The following is a 19,621-nucleotide window of genomic DNA, read 5'->3' on the forward strand; positions in this document are numbered from 1 at the left end:
CTCTCGGACTTGTGCTCAGTAATCTCTATCGTAGCTGGGCCGAATGGGAGGACCGAGGCTGAAAATCTCTGTGGAGGAGGACAGGAGCATTATGGGTAAGTGTGGGAGGCTTCCCGGGCAGAGCATAGGTTACAATTACAGTTCTTCGTAAGATGTGTGTGGAGTGGTTGAATGTTTGTATCCTGCGCAAAATAAAATCGGCTTAACACACCTTGGCTTTTAAAACCACCAAACCCTCGCATAATACAGTCTAGAATTATCCTTGCTTGCATTGCTTCTCCATGGAGGGGGGGGGGGCTCATAAAAAAATAGCTGGGCATGTATTATTTATTGAACACATTTATCACAAATCACACATAGGGGACTCGGAGCAGTTGAATCCCGTGCTTTTTTTTAAAAAATTGAGAGTAGTATCTGACATTGTGCAAAATGCTTCTAGAATAAAACATATACTTAAATTTATGCTTCCAGACATAAAGGTAAATCCTTGACTTGCCAGCACAATTGAACCCAAAATTTGCGTTGCTGAGCAAGACAGGGAGTTAAGGGAGTTTTGCCTTTCATTTAAACTGTTAAGTGAATCACTGTAATTATTATCCCAAAGGTGCTTTTTCAAGAAGCAACTGCACTTTCTGGTTTTTCTTTGAAGACGTTTTGCTTCTCATCCAAGAAACTTTTTCAGCTCTGACTGGATGGTAGGGAATGAAAGGATTTATACTCCTTGCAGACAGCTGGTCATTTGCATTCTTTTAGAGAGTCCTTGAAGCCACCCGGAAGTTTTTCTGTGTCCTCAGGGTCATCCGAGGGATGCAAATGGGTGTGGAGCCTTCTAGGAACTGTTGAAAGACTGTGATGTAGACTGGAGATAGATGATGTTGTATCCCTCCCTCTTTGCTGAGGTTTTGAATTTCTTGTAAATTAGCTTCTTCTGTAGGGATTAGTGATATTATTGCTTCCATCCATGATTCAGGCACGTTGGCTTTTCCTAAAACTTCGTTAAACATTTCCACTCTTATTTCTTCCAATATTATTTGATTATATTGGTATATCTCCACTGGGATTCCGTCTGGTCCTGGGGTTTTATTCTTCTGGTTTTTCAGGACTAATTCTATTTCAGCTGTTATTATCGGCCTGTTTATCGCCTCCCTTTGTTCTTTTGAGATTGGAATGATCTTTTCCGGGTTTAAATATTGTTTTATCTTAGTTTCCTCCATACTATCTTGCACGTATAATTTTGTGAAATATTCTTGAATAATTTGCTTCTTTTCTTCCGTTTATGTTGAACATTTCCTTCGTCATCTTTTAGTTGATACATCATCCTTTTTTCTCTTTCATTTTTCAATCTGTATGCCAGCCATCGTCCACGTTTGTTGGCTTGCTCAAAGTAATTTTGTTTGGTCGCTTTAATTTTCTGCACTTATTTTGGGGGGGTTATTAAATTAATCTTATGTTTTATCATCTCTTTTCTTTTTTAATTTTATTCTTTGGGTCTTTCTGTAATTCAGCTTCGGCTTCCCTAAGTTCTTTTTGCATACGTTCTTGTTGCTCTTTTTGTTTTCTGATTTTTCTCGCTACATAGGCGATCATAAGGCCTCTTATGTATGCTCTCATGATATCCCAGAGATTTTGTATTGAGGTGTCTTCTTTTTTGTTTGTTCTAAAAAATAATTTTAATTCTTTCTCTAGCATTTGTGTGTATTCTGTTTCTTTTACGATATTTGGGTTCATTATCCATCTTTTTCTTCTTGTTTGGCCTTTCCATTTTAATTTTATTAGGTTATGATCCGCCCACTCATTTGTTTCAATTTTGATTTCCTCTAATTGATTACATAGTCCAGATGATATCCAGGCCATATCAATTCTCAACCAAGACTGGTGGGGGTTCGAATAGAAGGTATACTGCTTTCTTGTTTTGTGTCTTTCTCTCCAAATATCATGTATTTATATTCCATTGCCATTTCAAAAAAGGATTTAGGTAACATTTTTTGTCTTTTTATTTTTTTTACTTTCATAGTCCATCTTTTTATTGACTATTGTGTTATAATCCCCAATTAAGCAAATATTTTCATATTCTAATTCATTTATTTTGTTATGTCATTTTCTGTAGAATTCCTCTTGCTTCTGATTTGGTGCATATTTCACTATTAATAAGATCAGTTTTTCTGTTGCCTATAATTCAATCATTAGACTCCTGCCTTCTTCATCGGAGTAGACTGCTTTGGAGTTTATTTTTTCCTTTATATAGGTTGCTATCCCTCCTTTTTTTAAATCTGCCAGTGCTGTATATAGTTTTTCTAATGTTTTGTTTTCCAGTAAATTAATATGTTTCCTTTTAATGTGTACTTCTGTATACAGTAAGGTGACCAGATTTTCAGATTGGTAAAGAGTGACACCTTTGACCGGGGGGGGGGTTTGATTAAAAATTTTATACGAAGCAACAAAAATTTTCATACAACGCAAAAATAGTATTGTAATATTTTTTTTATTTCAACATAACTACAATCTACAAATATAAATTGTAACTGTTGCCAAACATCACAATTTTGATCACGTGACCATGAGGATGCTGCAATGATCGCTAAGTGTGAAAATGGTCACTAAGTGTGAAAAATGGTCATCAGTCACTTTTTTCAATGCCATTGTAACTTTGGTCACTATACCACCTTTCTTGCCACAGTTCTTAAGTGAATAACTGCAGCTGATAAGTTAGTAACATAAGTGAATCTGGTTTCCCCATTTGACTTTGTCAAAAGGTCACAAAAGGCAATTACATGACCCCAGGACACTGAAACCATCATAAATACGAATCTGTTGCCAAACATCAAAATTTTGATCGCGTGACCATGAGGATGCTGCAACGGTCGCTAAGTGTGAAAATGGTTGCTAAGTGTGAAAAATGGTCATCAGTCACTTTTTTCAATGCCATTGTAACATTGGTCATTAAGCCCATTATACCACCTGTCTTGCCACAGTTCTTAAGTGAATAACTGCAGCTGGTATTTTGTATTTTGGATAGAATCTTTTTTTAAAGAGCCTAAGATAATTTAAAAAAAGAATCCACACAGAATAAATTGAAGTAAAACATTTCAAACTATTCTTTCTCTGCACAATATATTCCAAAGTATTGTGCATAGAATTTTAAAACATGGTTTCACTTCAGTTTATTTTGGATAGAATCTTTTTTTAAATAGTCTAAGACAATTTAAAAAAAGAATCCACACAGAATTTTAAAAAATCCTATGCACAATAAATAAAATATTATTTTAAAATACATTTAAAAAATGAAAGAAAAAACCTAGCTCACTTACCAGCAGGCTTGCACTCCAAGTAAATCCAGAATGATGTAGATGTTAATACAAAGAACTGAGCAAATTGAAATGGTGAAATTAGTCAGGGAAATATTTTTCAAAGAAACTTTGCCACCATTTTGGAGCAGATCTCCAACCTCCGTGCCCCTCCCCTCTGGAAAATCCAGGAAGTAACAGTCGCTTCCCTCTCTAGCCACGTGTTTCCTGGAGCTCTATGGTACTTGGTCATTTTTTCTTATAAAAGTGAGTAAAAGGGGTGGGGGGAGTCCATTTTGTTGCTTTAACGTTTTAATATCTTCAATGAAAGTACTGAGACACAGAGAGAGGGGGATTAGACAGGGTGTCTTTTGTCTTGCCCCTGTTAGGATTTCTTAAGCAAATCCACTGGGTTTTCAACATGAAGCCAGAAAATCGGGACTTTTAAAAAACGGGCCAGGACACGGGACAAATTGTTATAAAGCGTGATTATCCCGCTGAAATCGGGACGTCTGGTCACCTTAGTATACAGGTTATGTCTGCCTTCAGTTTCCTAAGTTTATTAAACATCTGTGCTCTTTTCTTTGGTGCGTTCAATCCATTCAAGTCTAACAAGATAATTGTTGTTTCCTGGTCCATCTTTACCTGGGGTGTTTTTTAATACTTCTGGTTTGTATCTAACTTTTCCTTCTCGCGCCTTCCATTTCTGCCCTCTCTTTTTCTTGCTTGTGTTCTTCTTCCCTGTTTCTTTCCTTATCTTCTGCTTCTTCTTCTTGACTTCTACAAGGAAGTAAAGTTCTCTTTACTTCCTTGTTCTTCTTCCCTTATGAAGTATTTTTCATAGAATTCTTGCGCTTTTTCTATGTTATCTATTTGATGTCTTTTACCCTGTCAAGAGACCAATATCCCTTCTGGTACCAACCATCTATACATTATTCTGTTTTTATTTAACTGGTTAGTTAAAAATTGGTACTGTCTACATTATTCCCTGACTCTCTGTGGTATCTGTTTAAGAATAATCAACTCTTTTCCCCTGTATGTTATTGTCCCTTCTCTGTTTTTTTTTTTTTTTTGTACACTTCATCTCTAGTTGTTCTTTTGGCAAATCTTACATGTACTTCTTTTGGTAGTCTATGTCTTCTGGCATAATTGGTGTATATACAGTAAACCACATCAATGTCTCCTCTCATCTCTTGTTCCTCTCTCTGTAAAATTTCAGCAAACTTTTTTGGTCATTTTTCCTTTCAGGTTTTCCTCTTTTTCTTCAACTATGTTTTGGAATATAAGATAACATGAAGCTCTTTCCATTTCAAGGAAGATTATTGATTCTTCTAACTCTTTATTAACTTGTGAATATTTCAAATCCATTCTTTCCATCCTCTGATCTGTATGTTCTATTTTTGTTTCAATGTTCTGGATTTTCTGTTCGTTGATTGTTATGGTGTTTTGTATCTTTTCAATTTTGTCATCCATGTTTTTGATATCTCCTTTCAATTCTCTATTTTGTTTTTAATTTCCTCATGGTTCCTCCTCGTCTCTTCGTGATTTGTAGCTATTGCTTCTTAGGTTTTCGTCATTGTCTCTTGTATCATCTGGAGCATCAATTGCATACTTTACATTGTGTGTGCTGATCCCGCTATTCCTGCCGTCGATCTGCCTTTCTCCAGCCCCAATGCACTCTCAATAGACCTTTGGTTTGAGGGTGAGGATGCTGCTGATGCAGAGTTGGATATTGTTTTTTTCCCCTGTCTTTGTTAAAGTAGTACTACTTGCCATCTTTATCCCTCTGTTTATCCTCGCCCACAGTTGCATACAAGTTCTACTTTAGTTCTACTTTATCACACATATCAGTGGTTATATATCTCAATATCTAACAATAATTAACCATTTTTAATATCACGTTTCAATATCTAGACTATCCTATATATTATTCTATTTTTAATCCTTAACTATTATATCACAGAATTATATATCACACTGTTATCTTATGTAAATAAATATCTCAGTTCTAATAATCAGCCTCTCTATAGTTTTCTTTCAGTAATTCCCCATTTCCTCCCCCTGTTTCTTCTAGTTCTTAATATTAATATTACTTATGTATCCTTATTGTAGATTTATGTATGTATGTGTATGTATGTGTATGTATGTGTGTGTGTATGTATGTATGTATGTATATGCTTTCTCCCTATGTCTATTTCATTCTTAGATAATCCTATATAATTTTATCTATCTATCTATCTATCTATCTATCTATCTATCTATCTATCTATCTATCTATCTATCTATCTGAATTTTATAATATCAATAGTAGCTGGATTTCCCTTATCAGTTAATATTAATGTTCAATTACATCTTTCTCTGCCGTGTTTGTCTGCTTTTTTCCATCTTATGTCACTGTCAATTGTTCTTGCATCAGCCTTTACAGCTCAAATTTATAATCCACTAGATGTCGCCTTCTTCTCAGCATCACTGTCCGTTCCATCAATCACAGTCAGTAATCACAGCAGGCCCGGGGACGAAGACAGAACAAAAGAGAAGAGATTTCTCCAACAGTTCCAAAGCAACGCTTTTTCTACTGTCCCGTTCCGCTCTCGAGGAAAAGTACTATATATTTATAAAATGAAGAAAAACCCCAAGAAAAACCCCTCATGCTCTTCATTACCTGGATTTATTATTCATGATTGAAACTCTGTTCAAAGTTCAGCTATTCTTTGGAACAAAAAGAAAAAAAACAACTAGCCCGACTCTTATACGATCCTTTGTGTGCCTGTCAGGTCTTCTCAACAGCCAATATATCCCGATCCTGTTGTAAACACCGGCTTTTTCTGCTTACTCTTCATTCTCCTATTGGGTTTCCCTCTATGATCACTTCTCTTTTATTATTCACGCTGCCACTTTCCGCTCCCTGCCTCTGCTCTCACTGCTTTTCGGCACCAATCCAGACTGTAAAGACAATCTTCACCACAGAGCCTTTTTCTTTCCAGCTCATCCACTCCACCAATTTCACATTGTCCTCCTTTCGTGGGTTGTCAATGATAAGAAATACCTCCATTTCAAGTGCTTTCTCTATTTGCTTCCCTCTTATGTGGCCGCCATTGCTCTAGTCCTGTCCAAATGACAGGATAGATCTTCATCCATTTAGTGGGTTTCTCCTACCCTCTGGGGAGTTTGCCTTACCACCCCAGTGTCTTCAGACTTTCCTCCTGAATCTGCCGATCCCTTTGGGTTCCACAGTGCTCAAAAGTGAGCCCAAACGAAGAAATTAGGGTTACAGGTTATGGGAGCTGCTGTTCCTCAACCCCAGCACGATGACCTCACTGCAGGAAGCCATATTACTTTTAAACAAGGCAAAGTATCTACAGGATTAAAGACAATCTTAAAATATCCTAAAAAAAAATGGAATCAGTTCTGATCACTTTTTTTTTCATATTTAAATATTTAGTAAAATAAGGACTCGAGTTTTTCTGTACAGTATATTCCAATTCAGTGTATTTATTCTGTTAGTGAGCGACTACATTAGAAATAGAGATTTTAAATATGTTTAAATGCAATGCAAATACAATTTAATGTAATCATGACAGTAATAACAAGTAAAACAACATTTAATGAAATATATTTATGGGAAAATTGATTCTAGGGCATAGTTTTCTTCATTAGAAATATTGTTCCTTCAAAACAATTATACCTTATAAAGTATTAAAATACATAAATCATTACATCTAAAATAATGATGAATTACTTGCTGATATTATATTTTACCATTCAGTAATAACATCTAGTATACTGTGAAAAAACAAATAGTAAAAGGAAAAAAAAACCTAAAAGTTGTAATGAAAAAAAAGTAAAACAAATCTTTTTTGTCTATAAAATTAAGACACTAGACTAAAGTGTTCAAGCCCTGTAGAATTTTGGGGTGGCTGAAATGCTAAAATCAAAACAGAATTGCTTTCAAAGCAATGAGGTATTTCATTTGCACCGACCTTTTATTAAGAAAAGTATCACCACCACCCTTTTCATATAGTCATACCAAATTCAATTATAAGTTTTCTAACAGATCCAAACTAGTCATTTGTGTCACGCTGAAAAGGCTGGCGTTCTGGAAAAAGCTTGGGTTGTAACTTTTGCCAACGCTCTGGAGGCCAAAGTATATGAGTAGCACGAGCATGTAGAAGGCCAAGAGAGATCTGAAAAAAAGTAATAAAACCACAGGTATAATATAGCCTGACAAAAAATGGCTAAAAGAGGTGGATACATATGGTATTTTATATACATATGGCATTTTATAGCTTGTTGAAAGAGTATTTGCTACAACTTGCTTGAACAATGAGCTGAGTCTAGAATATGGGAATATTTCTGTAATAGGACTGGTGTTGAGAAATTATAATGATAAAGCAGGTTAACTGAAAATAACATCAAACTGTGTAAACATTTATTAACTTGGTTCATATACATTTTCTAGTTAAATAATCATAAATGATGATGACTTGTTTCACTGGCTTAGCTGTCATATTTTTAGCTGAACAGAGCTTAGTGAGGCAAGCAAGCATGCATGGGATTACTTTTTTCTAAATTTTGAACTCCATTCCTCAGGGATGGTGTCTCCATGTCTGCAGCAAATGGAATCATCATCACATCTTTTTATGGCACTATCTTAAACTTTGGCAAGTTGCATTAATTGGCACAAAATCACTACTTACACAGAAATGTTACAGACAGGGCCTATGAATTAAAGTATGTGTGTTGGAAGTTCAATCCTTGATATGTATAGGCAGTCTTTCTCCCAGAGAACTGTTACAACTGAGTTCCTAAACTAAAATATCCTTCCTTCCTTCCTTCCTTCCTTCCTTCCTTCCTTCCTTCCTTCCTTCCTTCCTTCCTTCCTTCCTTCCCTTTGTGTTTCTTGTGTAGACATGTAAGCAATCTCTACACCTTGGTTGAGCAATACATTAATTATTTCTTGCTGGAATACTGACAAATGCCATTTCATAGTCAATGAAAGCCATGGAAAGATACATGGAAAGACTAGCGTAAAGCTAATGCTAGTGGCACTAGGAAGAAATAATACCAATTTATCCTGTCTGGATAGGAAAGGATTGCAAAGGAAGCAAAAGTGACAGGATTTCTTCTTGATTGTGCCATGTGGTCCAGCAATGGAGCAGCTTTCTCTACCCTGACTTCCTGAGTTCTAGACTTCATCAAAAGGTAAGTAAGTGAATGGGAGTAGAAGTGGGGAGGAGTGCATGGAACCAGTATATTGGCAAAGCAAGTCCAGTGCCTCTGAGGATTTGATGGGGCTGGATGGGAGGGTAATAAGCGTGTTGTGCTGCAGCATCTCTGCAGTTGGTCATAAGGGCAAGAGTTTGTAACTTTGAAACAGATTCATATTTAGTTTTTGGGGTCTGTGTTGCAACTTCGAACATTCATTAAATGGCCTGTTGTATCTCAAGGATTACCCGTATAAGCATGATCAATCTAGCATGTTCAAAGCCCAAAGTAGGACTCAGATAATAATAGGAATGGAAATTGGAGAAAAGTCATTCTGACAAACCTAAAACTAACTTCCTTTTGTCTACATGCCTCGGAGTCTTGCTTGCTATGGATTTATTACTTGGAACCCTGACACCTTTTTACAAAGCAAACAAAATGTGACTGTCAAGATTGAACCATTTTGTTTCTTTCCAACCTGATGCTTTTCAACTTGTCAATGAACTGAAGGGAGGTAATGGGGAAATAGAATGCTGAGAATGTGTGCATGGACTGTGAGAGTGTGGCAACCATCAAGGTCACCACTGCAGGTGTTTGAGAAAGAGTTGTACCGTTCCCATAACAAAAGGGCATCTCATAATTGAACAATGTGGTCACCCAGGGGTGGAGAGAAAGGGAAAGCATTAACTAAGCAAGCACTGCATGGAAAAATCAGAACCGCTTTTGATTCTTCAGTACCAAAATGGTGTATCCAATAAAGATTTACTTTCAGGAATTTAAACCTCCTGAGAGTGTTTCCTTGTTTTGGGTACACTAGTTGGACAGTTGACATTAAACCAGCTCTCTTTAACTTAACGCAGCCTATTTGGATGCCTCCAAGAAAGCTGTAACATAACAATGTCCAGAGCAGAGCAAAAAGTTGATGCTGCAGAAAAGCCTGGGCCATCCCTTATTGAAAGTCACTGGCAGCAGCCCAAGCTGACTCCAAGATGCAGGTGGTGGTGACCTGATCCAAGGTGAGGGCAGAGAAAATGGAGCAGCCGCATGGCAGGATCCATTTGCCCTGACTGAAGATGTGATGGTCAAGTGGTGTGGGGAAGGCAGGCAAAGTAGAATTCCCCTTGATCCCACCCAGAGTGGCAATGACTCAAGGTAGAAAATGGAAGCTCCAGAGGGCTGCAGATTGGGAAGAACTGATGGAGTAGAAATTGCTGACAGCATGCCATAGCCCTTCTGTGGAGCAGTTGTGCAAAAGATTTGTTGGAATGGAGATAATGAAATCATCAGTCCTGGAAGCAGGACTTGGGACTAGCCAAGTGTCGGTGACCCCATCCCCATCTTCACCCAATGGGTGAGGCTGGGGAGTGTGGCCAAGGGGCTGGGATTCACCCAGGGGGGGATGCAGTCCCTCCCGCAGCTGTGAGATAAGCCAAGGAAATCCCTACAGTGACAGGAGCTCAGGCTCAAGCAGTTCCACAGACGATGAGGTTACCACCGAGTTATTTGCTGGTTTGGGTGACTGAGCACCCCCACCTTTGAAAACCATATTTGATAGGTGGCCAGAGAAGCTAGTACATAGCCTGAACTAGATATGGAACTACTTTGAGTGATATGGAGCAATGCACCTGTACGAAGTTGTGCATGTGAATGTGATTACTTCAAATCTAGAAGGAGAGGTGGCAAACTGGCTGGTGTTTTCCATTATGAAGGGGCCCCAAAGTTGGGGAACGTGGATGCCTTCCTGGATGAGCTTTGAACTAGTTTTGGAGACCCTGCACAAGCCCTCCAAGTGGAGTCCGGGATCTGCACCATAAGGCGAGGGAATAGGTCAGTAGCTGAATACATTCAGGAGTTCTGCAGTCTGGCTGGAAAGTTCAGGGGATGGTTGGAATGCTTGCTGGTTTACCACCTCAGAGACAGACTAAACAAGGAACTGCACCAAAACTGCCTGCCCCGGTGAATTTTGGATGATCTCGGGGCATGGTACCATCTGGTGATCACAATTGAGCTAGACCTGTTGGGAATACCGGCAACATGCAGCACATGAGGGTCAGCCCTGACAAGTCAAGAGACACACCTGTCAGTTTGTGACCCCAAATGAGAGTCTGCAGCATCTTCCCAGGGCCTGCTTCCGGTGTGAGAAAGAGGAGCATTGGGCTGCCAATTGCCCAGCCCCACAGCCCATGTCAGTGCCAAGGGCATCAACTGCGGGCCAAGAAGGCACTGAGGAAAGTAAGGAGAAATACAGGTGCTGCAACAGGTGGAAGAGTAGTCGGTATCTAATTCTATAATTTGTAGCTTGATTAAACAGGTGCTGAATTATTTTAATATAATTTGGTTAGTTAAAAATATATACTACAAATACTAGATATTTTCTACTATTACAGTTCTGCATTCATTTCCATGAATTATTTAATCAGAATGGTAGATTTGGAAATGGCTATGTTTATTATGGGCTCCAAGATCACCGCAGATGGGGGCTGCAGCTGAGAAATTTAAAAATGCTTGCTCCTGGGGAGGAAAGCTGTGGCAAATCTAGACAGCATACTAAAAAGCAGAGACATCACCCTGCCAACAAAAGTATGTATAGTCAAGGCTATGGTTTTCCCAGTTGCAATGTATGGCTGAGAAACCTGGACCATAAGAAAGGCTAAGCACCAAAGAATGGAGGCCTTTGAACTATGGTACTGGAGAAGACTTCTGCGAGTCCCTTGGACTGCAAGGCGATCAAACTGGTCAGTCCTAGAGGAGATCAACCCTGACTGCCCTTTAGAAGGCCAGATCCTGAAGATGAAACTCAAATACTTCACCATCTAATGAGAAGGAAGGAATCACTGGAGAAGAGCCTCATGCTGGGAAATATGGAGGGCAAAAGAAGAAGGGGACAGCAGAGAAGGAGGTGGTTGGATGGAGTCACCGAAGCAGTAGGCATGAGCTTAAATGGACTCCAGAGGATGGTAGAGGACAGAAAGGCCTGGAGGAACATTGTTCATTGGGTTGCGATGGTTCGGACATGACTTTGCAACTAATAACAACGTTTATTATTTGTAACTGAACAATATAGAAAACTCATATGTATGTCAAGACATTTTGCATAAAATATTAAATAATAAATTTCTTCTGATATTATTGTAGTACAAACATTTGCATACCATGTCTAGAGTAAGACATGTACATACACACACACACACACACACACACACACACACACACACACACACATATATATATACATATACAGAAACACAGACACACAGAACCACACAGATCCATACACAAAAAGATTACCACCAGAGTATAAAAGTATTTTTACTGCTTATAAGATGGCCATAGATATTACTTTGGAAAGACCAAATTGAATCCCTCAATTAGAAAGTATACTCTATTTTAGGGGTGTCAAACTCAATTTCATTGAGGGCCACATCAGGGCTGTGTTTGACCTTGGAGGGATGGGTGGTAGTGGCCAGAGTTGGGTGTGGTCATGGTAAGCATGGCTGGATGGGCAGGGCCATGGTGGGCATTTGACTTTATTTCCACAGTTCTTTACTATAAGCATGTTCCTATCTCTTCTACCAGATATTACTGGCAAACGTTTATTACTTATCCTTCATATTCCACTAAACTTTTTATTTCTAAATTTATACCCCATGGTTCTCCAGGCAGAAAAGCTATTTATACTATTGTATTTTTATTATTCAACTAATTATTCAACTAAGCATAAATGACATGATAATATAAGATCTAACAGCAGAGGTAAATTTCCAGGATAGTAAATAGAAATGGCTGTCAATTATAGATACAGAATAGAATATAGAATAGAATACAGAATAGATTGTTGATTGTAGATTAAGGGGACCTATAATATGTAAAATCTGGCATTAAACTGTAGTATCAACATAGGATGTTGCCTGTTTCTATCCAGAACAGGCACTTACTTGCAATTATGTTGATTGCAACATAATTGCAATCCAGTCCAAGCCAGTCCTCCTGCAGCACTCTTCTGGCTGAAAACTGGCTGCATGGATACTCTGGGCAGTCCCTGCATGGCGTGTTTTCAGCCTCCACAGCCTCCCGGAACACATAAGACCGAGCCCTGAGGCACCCCATATGTTAGGGGCCTCGGGGACGATCTCTGCCCCCCAACCAACACCGACTGCGACCTGTCCGAGAGGTAGGAGGAGAACCACTGCAAAACAGTGCCTCCCACCCCCTCCTCCCGAAGTCGTCGCAGAAGGATACCATGGTCGATGGTATCGAAAGCCGCCGAGAGGTCAAGGAGAACCAGGATGGACGCATGGCCTCCATCCCTGGCTCTCCAGAGATCATCGGTCAATGCGACCAAAGCAGTTTCAGTGCTGTAACCAGGTCTGAAGCCGGACTGGAAGGGGTCAAGATAGCTAGCTTCCTCCAAGGACCGTTGAAGCTGGAAGGCCACCACCTTCTCAACAACCTTCCCAACAAAGGGGAGGTTGGAGACTGGACGGTAATTGTTAAAAACGGCTGGATCCAAAAATGGTTTCTTCAGGAGGGGTCTCACCACCGCCGCTTTAAGTGCGGCGGGGAAGTGCCCCTCCCGACCGCCTGGATCCAGCCTCGTGTCACCTCACTGCTGTTGGCAACCAGCCAGGAGGGACACGGGTCCAGTATACAGGTGGAGGCACTCACAGCTCGTATGGCCTTGTCCACATCCCCAGAGGCAACATCCTGAAACTCAACCCAGAGATGGTCTGCCAAGCTATCATCCTGTGTCTCGGCTGGATCTGCAAAGGTGGAGTCCAAGTCCGACCGAAACCGAGCAACTTTGTCCGCTAAGAACTGGACATATTCCTCAGCCTTACCCTGCAGGGAGTCCCCCGCGTCCCTCCTATTTAGGAGGGAGTGGGTTATCCTAAACAGGGCGGCTGGGCGGGACTCAGCGGACGCAACCAAGGTGGCAATATATGTTCTTTTTGTTGTCCTCAGTGCCCTGATATATTCCTTGGTGCATGTTGTCAAAAGCGCTCGGTTCGGTTCGGACTTATCGGACCTCCACAGGTGCTCTAGGTGTCTCCTCCGGCGCTTCTTCTCCCGGAGCTCCTCGGTAAACCAAGGAGGCCTCCGGGGACCGCTGACCCGGAGGGGCTGTAGTGGCGCAATCCGGTCGAGGGACCCCAATGCCGCCGAGTGCCAGGCGGCAACCAGAGTCTCCGCCGAACTGTGGGCGAGAGTATCAGGAATAACCCCAAGCTCCGTCTGGAACCTCAGAGGGTCCATAAGTCGCCTGGGGCGGAACCAGCTGGTCGGTTCCTCCTCCCTACAGTGGGGGTTTGGCCTCCAGAAGTCAAGCCTCAGTAGGCAGTGGTCTGACCACGACAGGGGTATGATCTCATTACCCCTCAGACCAAGATCACAAGTCCACTGCTCCGAGAGGAATACGAGGTTGAGCATGTGACCCGCTGAATGGGTTGGGCCCTGAATTACCTGGGTCAAGCCCATGGCTGTCATGGAGGCCATGAACTCCTGCGCTCCTCGGTGTTCACCGAGCGAAGGCAAATTGAAGTCCCCCAGAACCATAAGTCTGGGGAACTCAATTGCTAGCTCGGCTACTGATTCGAGGAGCGAGGGGAGGGCTGCTGCAACGCAGTTGGGAGGCAGGTACGTTAGCAGCAGACCCACTTGACCCTTGAGGTCCAACTTCACCAGCAGGGACTCACACCCGACAAGCTCCGGAGCAGGGATCCTACGAGGTGCTAAAGACTCCCGGATAACGATAGCCACACCGCCACCCCTTCCCTGGGCTCTCGGCTGATGAAGCACCTGAAATCCTTCTGGGCACATCTCTACGAGGGGGACTCCTCCCTCCGGGCCCAGCCAGGTTTCAGTAATACATGCCAGGTCTGCCCCCTCGTCTAAAATTAAGTCCCGGACGAGGGGAGCCTTGTGAACAACAGACCTGGCATTTAGCGACAACAGCCTGAGACCAGGGTCCTGACTACTCGCGCCATCTGGCCTCGGAGTGGGACTCATAGGGCCGGAAGGAGGGATCTCTGTGATGTAGCGAGCCCTCCTTCCCCGGTAATGGCCAGCCCTAAAGTCCCCGCCATATCTGCCCCTCCCTGTTACGACCGCAATGCTCCGACCCACTCCCGTGGCCGTAGTCCCCCCAACCACCCCGGTGACCCCCGCTCTCCCCGGCAGGCCCTCCGAATCAGACATACTCATTCACTCACTCAAGCAATCCCCACGTAGTAGTTAAAATACAAAAAAATACAACGATAATTGCAGTAAAAATGGGAGCATTCACCCAATTACAAGCATAACACATACATATCCCATACTAAGGCAGAAGGAAGAGGAGAGAAGAAAAAGAAAGAATTTAAAAGAAAGATAAAATGCGCAGCTTTTAAATTACAATTGCGAGTTCAGATGGCTCTCAACAGATGGCTCTGCAGCCGACAATAGCGATGTTAAACAGAAAACTAAGCCACGGGGAAGAAGACAGGGGAAAAGGGTGTCCATGAGGGTTGCAATAATGGCAGTCACAGTCAATTCCAGAAGGTGGTCAGTCTCTGCAGGCACCCAAACCGCGTCCTCTAAGATAATGCTGGTTTAATAAAGGGACCAGAAGTTCAAAAAGCTGGGCAATGTTGGTCAAAAGGTGCTGCAAGGATTCAACAAAAGTACACAGTACCGCCATCCTCTGTCCACCCGCGGTCCCGGTAGCAGCCCAGTCCAGAAGTCTTCTTTCTGGGGGTAGAACCACCCCTGAGGGTCCCCAAAGGCTCACCGTCAAGGGCAGGCAGGGCGAAACGATGGAGCAGACGCTGGAATTGCCAGAAAACGCCGCCACTGCTCCCAAAATGGAACCTGCCTCGTCGGCACCAAACGGCCGAGACAACGTGGAGGCCACCGGAACCACCAAAGCCGCTGGAACTACCAAGGTCTGTACGGCCCGGGGGTGGTCTCCCCGGGCCCTCGTCCTCGCTGCAGACAGACAGGGCAGGAAGATGAAAAAGACCACGGAACCGCCGAAAGGCGCCGTCGTTGACATCAGGATAAGGCTAGGGCTCCTCTCCTCGCTGCAAAACGGCCAAAATAGTATGGAAGCCGCTGGAGCCGCCAGAGCCTGCGTGGTCCGGGGATGGTCTTCCCGGGCTCTCGTCCTTGCCACAGACAAACAGGGCAGGAAGATGAAACAGATGGCAGAATCACCGAAAAGCAACCCGCAGCAGTTCTTCGGCTTAAAAAGCTTACTCGAGCCGTCCTTATCGTCTCTGGGGGGGGGGGGGGGCTTTCTTTGATGACCACCATTCCCGGATCCTCTCCAGTTCTTCTCGCCCAGGCTTAACTCCTTGGGTGCTAGGTGCCACTGCCGCCACTACCAAGCTCAAGAAAGCCGCCCTACAGCTGATCTAAAAACCGCTCTACAGCTGATCTTCAGAGCCGTCGCGCCGCAAACTAGTATAAGGAGGGAAGATTCGGCGCGTTCCAGGTGCCTGGGGAGCGTTTACGCAACCCCCCTCCAGCCGAATTACACCCCTGGGCCGCCTGTTTGATCACCTCCACGGAGGACTTCTCCCTTTGGGTTTCCAGGGGCTCCGTCCCTCTCAATTCCGCTCCTCTCTTTTTCGCAAAACTCGAGCGTTACGCTCGAGCAGCCATCTTCCGCCTCGCACGTATGTGTGTGTGTGTGTGTGTGTGTGTGTGTGTGTGTGTGTGTGTATATATATTTGCATTTTTTATATTGCACTAAATCAGGGGTCCTCAAACTATGGCCCCTGGGCCAGATAAGTGCAATGAATCCTTGTGTTGCTGCAGATAGTATCCTCCTTCAGGGTCTTTTTGTGCAGGTCAAAGGTGAGCAGAAATTCTGACTTGAGGTCTTCTTCAGCCTTCTGGTGTGGGACTTTGGGCGAAGGCTGGAAGGAAGCACCGCTGGTGGCAAAGAGCTGGAGGGCCTTGTTCCAGTGGGAGAGCATCATGGCCTGGAACTGGCCTGGAACTGGCTGACGATCTCAGCCCGTTGAGCCTGGCCTTTTACTCCCGCAGGTCTTCCCTCTGCTTAGAAACCTGTTCTGACCCCCTTCTCCGCTCGTTTACAAACGACAGTCAGACAGACTTAAAAGGAAAGAACTTTATCAGCCTCGGCTCACGCTGGCTGCGAGCCCAAAAATAAACATAAATAAAGTCTCTGGCAAGAAGATAACAGAATGCAAAAACAAAGATCTCTTATAAAGCAAATCACTTCTCCAAGTGTCTCTTTGAATCAGGGTTACAGAAAGCATTACACTTATCCAAGTGTCTCTCACAAACAAACCATGATCGATGAACAATGAACCATGAACGAACGACGAACGAATGAATGAACGTTGACTTCTGCAACCAGGGCGTGGCACCATCAGTCCTTTTATCTCCAGAAGACCACACTAACGAGCCCCAGCTGCATTGTTATTCCTGCATCCCGACTCAACTCACAGCAAACTTCTGCTGAGTCACAACAGAAACCCTATGCTCATAGTCCTCAGTGAGGTGCTTCTGCTGAGCCTCCTTCTTGGTCAGATCCAATTTGAACTGAGCCAGCTATCGTGCCAACTAATTCTTGTGGTGGCTGCTTAGCTCCAATTCGGACCCTAAGGAGCTCGGGTGGGTGAGGAGTGGCTGGGAGGGGAGGGGCATGTAGAGGCTGGTGAGATGATCCTCAACATGAGTGACATCAAGTTGGCCATGCCCACCCAGCCAGTCATTAGGCAGATCACATTAGTGTCCATGGGATTTAAAATTATGAATTTAGTGGTCTCTGAGGTCCAAAACGTTGGGGACCCATATTACAGCCTGTCCCAGGCTCCCTTCAGCTCACAGGCCAGTGAAACTGTTCCTGAAACATATTTACCAACTGCATAGGGACCCAAAGAGAGATATAGGAGATATAGGAAAGCGAGATAGGGGCATGGGCAGAAATCCTGGAAACTAGGCAGTGGAGGAGGGTAGAGTTGGGAAAAATACTCAGATTGAAAAGTCAAGAAGCAGATGTAGAAAGAGATAAAGATCTCAGTGAGGAATATGGGAGACAAGTTAAAAAGAAAAAAAAGCATAGCAACTAAAGTATTGAAGAGATGATGGATAAATGATTTTACGTTTTTGGCGTTGTTTTGATTTGATTTGCTTTTCCTCTCCCTCTTCTTTCTTTTCTTTTTTCTTTTTTTGTAGGTAGGTGACATGATTAGAAGTTAGACAGGATAGAAAGAAAATATTTTTAATAAAGGATGACAGGATTAAAAGTTAGAATAAGAAATAGAAATAAAAGGGGACTATTAGTGTATAAACTTTTATATAATGAAATAAGAGCAATAATAAGAGAAAACATGGAATAATTGAATAATGACAGATTACAACTTTATATAAACATGTATTACTATTAGAAATATATGTTGGTTGAAAGTAATAACTATGACTAATGCTATTAGTTTTATTTGTATTAGAATGTATGATACCCAGATGCCACACTGTTCACGCATTAATACTTTTTAAATTTTGTTTTGTTTTTTTAAATAAAACACTTATTAAAAAAAATAGCAGATGGTGGTGAGAAGTCATACTTGCTAAAGCCAGTTGGGGGCCACCAACTCCAGTCTATCCGTCAGTGGATCGTCCTATCCTCAGCAGCCAGACTCCCCTCCCCACTCCTCTGCCCCTTCCATCCTGTCCAGCAGCATATCTCAGACTGAGCAAAGAGGGGGTGCCATCGTGCTGCGGATTATAGAAAAGCTTACTCCGTCTTCCCCAATTGTACATGCAACGTGTGTTTGCGTGCCTAGCAGGAGAGATGTCAGGTTTTGCAAGCATAGTTTGGCCACAGATTAACATTCACAAGGTCCGATCCATGACCAGTTTTCTTAAATTCATGGCCACCATCCAATTAGCCTTTAAGAGCCCTGGTGGTTGCCCCGTTGGACCTCCCTGCCTGATTGCCTGCCCTGCTTATCTGTACGCAATGGATCCCCCCCCCGCCCCACCTTAGTAGCTGCAGAAGCGCATAAGAGAAAAAAATTAAATGTGAGCGTGAGCAAGTGAGAGGGAGGGACTTCTGTTTTGGACAATGAAGCTAAAACAATCCAGTGTTAAATAATATTTGTAAAGTAGGGTTTTAATTCTAATAATCACCAAGAGATTTTGCTGCATGTAAGTATTTATTACTTTTTGCTTACATTACTACAAAAATGGTGTTTCTTTTCACCCTTGTTAGGTTACTTTTTGCCCTTTACTTCCCATCAAATGTTCTCTCCCTTCGTTTTTTGTTTCCCTCCCAGTACCATTACCTCTCTCTAATGTTCATTTCACTTTTTTGTCATTATTTTTTCAATTCAACAGATGGTTGGAAAGAAATTATGAAGATCCACTTCTCTTCTAAGAAAATTCCTCACTGCATCATATATTTTTCTTCTACATCAGTGGTCTCCAACCTTGGCAACTTTAAGACTTGTGGACTTCAACTCCCAGAGTTCTTCAGCCAGCTGTAGAACTAAGATCTGGCTGCTCTCGCAGGCTGGGGGGCTGTTGAAATAGCCAGCCCCACTGTAACTATGAATGTTGTATATTTTAAATTGTTGTTTGTCTATTTGTCTATTTATCCCCTTCCTTTGTTTATTGTAAGCCGCCCGGAGTCCTTCGGGAGTGGGCGGCATACAAGACCAATAAAATACAAATACAAATACATGATTCAGTGCTTTCATCTTCATTTAACACTGTAACTCTCTTACCTCTGTTCCATAAATGGTTGTCTAATATGTTTTATAAAAACTTCTTGGCTTTTCTGTGTCCTATTTGGCCCCTAGTCCACAGTTGGCATTAAATAAATGTCAAGTCATAATAGGAATATACAATTCCTAAGGCACTAATTATAGCCAAATGGAAGGAAGTAGGGTCTGTAGCTTTGCCAAATGTAAGGGGAACTATGGTTATTGCAAATGTTTGTTCGGAAGAGGAAGTTATGAGTCACACTCAGATCAAAGAAGGCTTTTCCTTTCCTTTTAAATATCAGTCAATAAAAGTTTCCTACAACTCTCTTATGGGAGAAGCTGCTCCTAGCAATCTTTCTTAATGCTCATAAAGAAGCTTAAATGGTGCACTCTTTTAAATTATTGTATATTGTATTG

General features: G+C 42.2%; 1 protein-coding gene and 1 long non-coding RNA gene across 2 annotated transcripts in view; one reads left to right on the forward strand and one right to left on the reverse strand.

Annotated features, from left to right (window-relative positions):
• LOC148044141 (uncharacterized) lies at window positions 1-19,620 on the forward strand. Its single transcript, XR_015697774.1, has 3 exons — window positions 1-95; window positions 8,371-8,486; window positions 18,837-19,620. It is a non-coding gene; the product is annotated as an uncharacterized LOC148044141 (long non-coding RNA).
• The window catches only part of IMMP2L (inner mitochondrial membrane peptidase subunit 2), a 127,541-nt gene continuing 114,676 nt past the window's right edge, over window positions 6,757-19,621 (reverse strand). Inside the window, exon 6 of the mRNA XM_087723610.1 lies at window positions 6,757-7,468. Coding sequence (XP_087579736.1) covers window positions 7,346-7,468 — 123 coding nt within the window. The 3' untranslated portion in view covers window positions 6,757-7,345. The remainder of the gene's footprint in view (window positions 7,469-19,621) is intronic.

This window comes from Thamnophis sirtalis, unplaced genomic scaffold (genome assembly GCF_051295495.1).
Source record: "Thamnophis sirtalis isolate CommonGarterSnake01/CBP01778 unplaced genomic scaffold, rThaSir2_p1.2 scaffold_9, whole genome shotgun sequence".
NCBI classification, from domain to species: Eukaryota; Metazoa; Chordata; class Lepidosauria; order Squamata; family Natricidae; genus Thamnophis; species Thamnophis sirtalis.